The following is an 8,369-nucleotide window of genomic DNA, read 5'->3' on the forward strand; positions in this document are numbered from 1 at the left end:
ACTCTTAGTTTAGTAATTTGATCATAGATGTTCTTGTGGTGATGACTTCCAGATTTTGGGGAAATAATAGATGTTGAATTTTAGAAGTTATTGAATTGTCTTTTATTAATGAGTTTAAGTCTTCCGCATTGCTTTATATTGATATTAAATTGAAATGTTAAGCTTTAGATTGGTTGGTTCGCTCACATAGGAGGGTAAATGTGGGTGCCAGTCGCGGCTCGGTTTTGGGTCGTTACATCTTTGGATATCAGGAAGGAGAGGATATTCTAATTTTGAAACCAGAACGGCGTGTGTAATTGGTGCAACCTCACGTTTTTGGGTTGTTGTATATATCTTGAAGGAAATAAGTCAAAAGATATACTACTAGATCGGTGTAGGTTACATCACCACATGGACTTGAATCTCTGTAAGAGAACGCCTTAGCCTAAATATTTCTTATTCATTTTTGTCATTTTATTTTCAACCAAAGGTTGTTGTCTATTACTTTATCTCCTAAATATTTCTTATTTATTTTTGTCATTTTATTTTCAACCAAAGGTTGTTGTCTATTACTTTATCTCCTAAATATTTCTTATTCATTTTTGACATTTTATTTTCAACCAAAGGTTGTTGTCTTATTACTTTATCCTCTTATGATGGATTGTGTGATACCAATGAGCTTGCTAATTTTATCTTCTTTCTTTTTCTTCAATTGAGGCATTGTTAAGTGAACTTGTCTGGTGTGTATAGAATTAAGTGAAACAAAGTTTTGATTCATATGATATGATTTAAGCATTTCTTTCTTAAGCCAATTTTTGATAAAATATTTGTTTTACCCTAACCTTTATCCTTATAAGTTAGCTGCCTTTTGAGCCTTTTAGCCTATTTCAATATTAGTCGCTTAAATTAATTTTTTTTATATATGTTTGTTGATTAACTTTGCATTAATTTGATCTCGATATTCCTAATGCATAATTTTAAAGTTGAAAACTTAGAAGTAAAGGGAAAAAGGAAGTGGAAACAATTGGAATTGGGATGAATAAGGGGTAAATCACATAAATATGCTATATTATAAAAATATTTATCATTTATAATAACATAATTTTTCTAATTAAATATAATATTTTTTTAATTAAGAAAATTATACAATATTCACTTCTTTCGCAACCTTTTTGCTTTTTCTTCTTTTGATTCTTCTAATTCTTCGACTTTGTCTTTCTTTCTTTCTACTCTTCTGCACCTTCATCTCTTTTTTTTTTTTACTCTTTTATTTGTTTCTCTTATCTGATATCTTCCTCTCCTTTTTTTTTTTTTAATTGTTGTTCTTCTTCTTTGAACTTTTCATCTAAATAGCTATATTCTTCCAATCAGCTTTTGCCTATGTCACTATTTTTATCCAAAGACAAGATGAAAAGAGGAAAAAATATCAAAATTTTATTTAAAATCACGTTTTTAAGCAGAAATTTCAAATCTTTTAAATTACAGAAGCAAGAGTTCACCACTGATGATCATTATAAAGCTTCAAATTTTGAATTTATTATTTGAATTTTACGAATTTGTGATAAGTTTGAATAGGTAGTTTCTACAAATAATTGAAAATGTCATTTGGAGTTTATATATCAATTTTAAGAGAGTTCGGTTAAGTTTATAATTGATTTTAGGTGAAATATTAGATTAAATTGAATTAAATATATTATTAAAATTGTACTAAAGTTGAATTAGATAATACAATATTAATGCAAATTTAATTCATTTTGAAGTTTTTGATTTATTGTTACTATTGGATACTTAGCTTGTTTAATTCATCATTGATATAACTTATCAGTTTATAAATCATTGTCATGTCTTTCGTTAGTTACATTTTCCATTAATTCTTAATTCTCTCTTCTAATTCAACTTTAATAACGTGTAATACAATTTTAATGCAAATTTAATTCATTTCATAGTTTTTTGATTTATTTGTTACAATTGGATACTTGATTAATTCATTATTGATACAAGTTTAATTCAATTTAAAGATCATTGTCTTGCCAGTCTTTAGTTACGTTTTTCATTCATTCTTAATTCTATCTTCTTATTCAAATTTAATACAATGTAATACAATTCTAATGCAAATTTAATTCATTTTGCAGTTTTCATTTATTTATTGTTATTATTGGATATTTGTTTAATTCATTATTGAGACAAGTTCAATTCACATAAATCACTGTCTGATATTTCATTTGTTACATTTTTTTTATTTATGTTTAATTTTCTCTTTTGTCTCAACTTTAATATTTGTGTAATACACTTTTAAATACAAATTTAATTCATTTTGCAACTAAGTGTGATTGATTTGTTACTATTGGGTTAGTTGTTTAATTCATTATTGATACAAGTTTTACTCAGTTTACATGCAATCAAAGAATGCTCTTTTGTTTTCTACATTCTTCATTCATATTTAATTATCTTTTAATTATTCAGCTTTAATATGTTTGTAATACATTTTCAATTCAAGTTTAATTCATGTCTCTTCATTTGTTACGACTATATTACTTCTCTTCTAATAATTCAACTTTAATATATTTGTAATACATTTTTAATTAAAATTTAATTCATTTTGTAACTTTTATGCCTCTTCATTTGTTACGATTATATTACTTGTCTAATTAACTATTGATATAAGTTTTATACAGTATAAATCATTGACTATACTCGAAAACAAAGGGAAACAGAGCAATAGAAAAAGAGAGAGAAAGAGCAACAAAAAAGAAAGCAAGAAAAATAGGACAACAGAAAGAAAGGAAAAAGGATTAAAAAAAGAGAAAGATAGAAAGAGACGGAGAAAAAGAGAAAGAATGAAAGAAAGGTGAAAGAAATTTAAAAAGCTATTATAAATGGTAATAATTAAAGAGTATATTTAAAATAAGTAATTATTTTTTAAAAGGAATCCACTCGTGTAATTAATAAACAAAGTCAATTGGTGCCCATGATTAGAAATTTAAATTTGTTTTTTTTTTTGGTTGATTCTATTGTTTTTGTCGTTTGATAGAGTGTATTAATTGGTGTATTTTTTTTATGCTTTGTGTAACTAATACTTGTATTAGTTATATACTCTATTGTGTGTTAAGGAGTGCATTACTAATACCATGGATTTTTATGTATTAGTAATGCAAGGAGCTTTAATGCATGCATTAGCATAGTTAAAGACCTTATTGCCCCTCAAATTTTATTTTATTTTTTATATTTTTTCACCAAAATTGTAAAGAATATCTTTGTGAATAAATATTTTTTATGTAATACATGTTATTTTTAATATATCAAATCAAACAATGCATAAGAAATAATCTATATACATTTAATGAAATACTAATACATGCATTTTTAATGCAAATATTACTGATATACTCTAATTAACATATTCTTATATATTCTATAAAACGACGTTATTTTTATAGTGTTTTGATGATCTAAAAAGGAGTAATTCTATTTTATTTGTGTATTTAAGTGGATGATATGTTTTCAGTGTCTAGTTAGTTGTTTGATGACAACAAAGGTTAATTAAAGGCGTTTGGCCATGCGATATCATATCACGATATGGTATCGTGAGATGGAATCAGCGTTTGGACATGCGGTTTTACATTGATTCCATCTCATGAGATGTGATTCCATATTCTCTAAAAAGCATGATATGAAATTACATGGTGATTCCATATCATGATTTGAGATATTTTAATATAAAAATTGATCCACAAGTTTAATTTTGTTAAAACAACCCCACATTTATATCTACTAACCATTTATTTCATATCTAAATAAAAATTATAATCACATTATTATTTTTTAAAATTTATTATTTTCACTGACATAAAATTTATTATTCTCACCAACATATAATCACTTTAACTCATATCAATATCTTAATGGTGCTTAAGCATGTCTATAATTTGATAGCTAATAAGTCTAACCGATAAATTTTAAAATGGAACTGAATCGACCAGTACGACGCCCTACATTCTCCTTTCTTTGAAGATATATAGAAACTCTACTGGTTGAAAATAATTGTTTTTAAGGAATAGAAAATAAATATTACATTGTTATAAATCTCTGTGAGAGATAAGATTATTATTACAATATCGCAAGCGTAAAACTTAAGTAATTGTAAAATAACAAATTAAAGGGGTCGGGATATATATAACTAGGGTCAGAGTTCGTGATGATGCACGAATTGCATGCCCTAGCTAATTTATTTTGGTCAACGAAACAGTGACATTTACGAACATAATTTTTTCTATCGCCTTGCGATCGTTGGCAATTACTTGGTTATACTTGTGGAAAACTTGATCCATATTCAATTCATCATGACCAAAATGGCTAACAAGTAAAGGTTCAGCCACAGATCTAAAGCTTTTTGCCATATCGTATTTCTCATCATCACAAGAATTCCTTTGAATTTCTGAAGTTTTCAAGATATCAATGGTGAAAGATCTCTCCTTTTCAACTATATACATCACTTCTGATGGAGATGGATTGTATGCAGGAATATTGAATGAATCCACTTTTTCTTCATCTATTGATTCCTGTATATATTAATTACTTTATTTATGAACATTAACTTATATGTTATTGACAAGCTATTATACTAGGACAAAAAATATCTTAACTGATAAAAAATGATTTTAAAAATTGGAAGTTGTTAGTGCTTAGAGATAATATAATTTCAATGATAATTCTTTTTTTTTTAAGACTGTGGTATCTAGGTTAACTTTTGTGCACTTCGATTAATTCTATAAAATACCTATACCACCTCTCATAAATACCAAATAATTTGGTCCACCAAGATAATTATGGTGTCCAAGTCGAATTTCGCGCAACTTGATTAATTTAATGAGATACATGTCACCTCCTATCTGTGCAGCTCGATTAACTCTAAGGGATGCCTACCACCTCTCACCAACAACAAATACTCCCTCCGTCCACTACTATTTGTCATAGTTTCTAATTTTAGAGTCAAACTATAAGAACTTTGACTAACATTTTAAGATGTATTTTTTCATCATATTGATATGCAAAAAATTGCAATTTATAGTACTTTTCATATAGTTTTAAAATATCTAAATCTTTTGTCTAAAATCTCGAATTAGTGTAATCTAATTTATCAGTCAAACTGACTTTCGAAAAGCGCAACACGACAAATAAAAGTGGACGGAGGGAGTACCAAGTAACTTGGTCATCCAAGATAACTATGGTGTTCGGACCAAATTTTGTGCACTTCAATCAATTTCATGGGATAAATGCCACCTACTACTCGTGCACCTCTATTAACTCTATAGGATGCTTGTCAAACATATACCAAGTAACTAGATTCATAAAGATGATTGTGGTGTCCGGACTAATTTCGTTGATCTCGATTAATTTCATGAAATACATGTCACCTCCTACTCGTGCACCTCGATTAACTATATGAGATACCTGTCAACTTCTACTATCAATAAATATCATATAAACCCCCCCCCCCTCCCCCGTCCACCAAAGTTAGGACAAATAAAAAGAATCACCCAATATTTTTTTTGTTACTATTAAATTTTAAACCTGAAATCTCAAGATTCTCAACCACTTATCCTGGATCAAGGGTGCCCAATAATATTACTAAAGTATCTTTTTTCTTATTTTTTTTTAATAAAAAAAGACACACTTACCTGTGCAATCAGAAGCTTGAGCGTCGTAGCCAGAAGTTCCCACTCATAGGAACACCCTTGGCTGAAGCGATCTTCATTTTTTCTACCCAACATGGTCAATACCATACGCCCATTTTTCATCAATTCTTCTGAGCGATACTTTAGAAATGTTACAAAATCTCTCTCAAATTGCTCATAATATGCTTTATGAACACTTGTTGGGCTTGTACTTGTTAGATAGATATTTCCCTTATTATTCTTTATTCCATCGGGAACCTATACAATTAATAACTGATATTTAAAAGATCGAAACATATATATCATTTAATTTAATAAATAATGACTTATCTATGGTATTTCAGTTAAAAGTTATAAGTTGGGCTTATCTAAGTCATTTTCGTTTGAGAAAAAATTCATATTATGTGTGTCATTATTTGTTAACGGAAAACTGTTCTGATTTTGCAAAATCAATTTCATTAGTGGCCAATAGCACGTAATTATTTTTTTAATAAGTAAAAAAAACTCAATTAAATAATGACATAAATGGATATTTTTTTCAAACAAAAATAATTTAAGTGAGCTAAACTTTTAACAAATAACACATATTTAAGCCCTTTTCCCTATTATTATATTAGCATTAGAGATTGATACATACTTGAGAAAGCCAATGAAGACTATAAGAGGAGTGGACAAAGTGTAGGCTATTGGAAGGAAAAAGTCTAGTATAAAATGAACCAGCAACTCCTGTCACAAAGCAATTTGAAGGATCAAATAATAATCCATCTTCTCCCATATTTTGCTTCCTCAAACTTTGATGGAATGTTGGTAGCAATTGAAAAATGGTATTAAAATCATTGCTAGGAAGATCATTCAAGAAAACATGAAATTCCGGCGACTTATGACGTCCCTTCTTTTTTCTTTCTTTATCAATAGTTTGAATGAATTGAGAGACTGACAAAAAAGTGTTTGGTCCAGAAGAACAACCTAAATCCGCAATGCATATCGTTTCTCTTGAGGAAAGGTTGTTGTAGAGAGAAGATATGGCTTCATCTGTTATTGATTTCGTCATGAGGATCACCTTTTGCTGTAGCAATTCAAAAAAAGGACATTGTTATTTATGTAACTCATTGGAGTTCATAACAATTGTGGTAGCTCAAAATCTTAACTAAAACTGTCACTACTATAAGAATATTGTTGCTGAAAATTAGTATGAAAATTTGCTGAAAAATAAATTTTCTTTTAGCGTGTGTGACATATAGTACCTGAAGCAGAGAATTTTTGGCATAGCTAGCATCTCCCATTCCTTTATTCATGTGAAGAACTTTAGTGACCTCCATCTTTTATTTTTATGTGTGTGTGTATCCACTTTTGGCTTAATATATTTTCAATTAGCTAGCTAATAAATATATGTTCGGTACCACACTTTAACTTTATGTAATATCTATCACATATATCTATCACGTTACTAGCTAGCTACTCCTCATTCTAATATCTAACCAATATTGATGGCGTAAAAGACTTCTTCACCTATAAATAATGGTGCACCTTCCTTTGTGTTGGGTAGGAGATGATGAAAAATGTTAATTGAGATTAATAAATTATTTTAAGTCTTCAAATATATTTTATTATTTAAAAGAAAATATTTATATGTTAGAATGAATTAAGGTGTTCTTAATTAAATATGAAATTGATTGAGTTGTACATATTTGGATATCAGGAAGGAGAGAGCGTTTTAACTTTGGAACCAAAACGGCGTGTGGAATTGGTGCAACCTCACGTTTATGGGTTGTTGTATATATCTTGAAGGAGTAAGTCAAGAGATATACTACTGGATCGGTGTAGATTATGTCACCGCATAGACTTGAATCTCTGTTAGAGAAGTGATATATGCATGCCTTAGCCTAAATATTTCTTATTCATTTTTGTCATTTTATTTTCAACCAAAGGCTGTTGTCTATTACTTTATCTTCTTATGATGGATTGTGTGATACCAATGAGCTTGCTAATTTTATCTTCTTTCTTTTTCTTCAATTGAGGCATTTTAAACATGCATATATAGTAGACGTGCTAGATATTGGTCCACTTTGTAGAGCTTGTCTAGTGTGTATAGAATTAAGTGAAACAAAGTTTTGATTCATAGGATATGATTTAAGCATTTCTTTCTTAAGCCAATTTTTGATAGAATATTTGTTTACCCTAACCTTTATGTTTACATCAATTATATATGTGTCTTTTCATTTTCAACTTTTCTCTTAAGCTCCCCCTTATATCTCCCCCTTTTCTTTACGGAATATGTATCGATTAAACATAAAATGAGAACTTTTATAAAAAATGTTCTGCGTGTAATTCACGCACATTTTTTTAAAATAATCACAAATAAAATTACGATACGTGGCACATGGACCTAGTCTACCAATAAAATTTAACTTCTCTATTTTTTTAAAAATGAAAAATACCTTCAAACCTTTATTTAATAATCACAAAAAGATTAAAAAAGAAAATTTCTCCCGCCCCACCTAACCACCCTTTGATTTAAGGGAAATTTTTTAAAATGTCAATATTTTAACATTTAAAAGGGGTAATTAGCAACACTTTCAATATTTAGTAAAAATGTTAAAATTTTAATTTGTTATATTATTTTATTTATGTTTTTATTATTTATTTTTATTTAAAGAATAGAATTATTTAATAACAAAAGGGAGAAAATCAATGGAGAGAATATATATATATATA

At 28.2% G+C, this 8,369-nt stretch overlaps 1 protein-coding gene across 3 annotated transcripts in view; it reads right to left on the reverse strand.

The window, feature by feature from the left end:
* Positions 1-7,160, reverse strand: part of LOC107016251 (salicylate carboxymethyltransferase-like) — a 21,750-nt gene extending 14,590 nt beyond the window's left edge. Inside the window, exons 1-4 of one of the 3 annotated variants that reach the window (XM_027916151.1) lie at positions 6,899-7,160; positions 6,621-6,720; positions 6,292-6,380; positions 5,658-5,912 (exon numbers count right to left, since the gene is read on the reverse strand). In XM_027916151.1, the coding sequence (XP_027771952.1) occupies positions 5,658-5,912; positions 6,292-6,380; positions 6,621-6,720; positions 6,899-6,973 (519 nt within the window). In that variant the 5' untranslated portion in view covers positions 6,974-7,160. Of the gene's footprint in view, positions 1-5,657; positions 5,913-6,291; positions 6,721-6,898 lie in introns of all 3 variants that reach the window. The other 2 variants (XM_027916149.1, XM_027916150.1) reach the window with 2 other exon arrangements.
* Between the last annotated feature and the right edge of the window lie 1,209 nt (positions 7,161-8,369).

Source organism: Solanum pennellii, chromosome 4, assembly GCF_001406875.1.
Source record: "Solanum pennellii chromosome 4, SPENNV200".
Lineage (NCBI taxonomy): Eukaryota > Viridiplantae > Streptophyta > Magnoliopsida > Solanales > Solanaceae > Solanum > Solanum pennellii.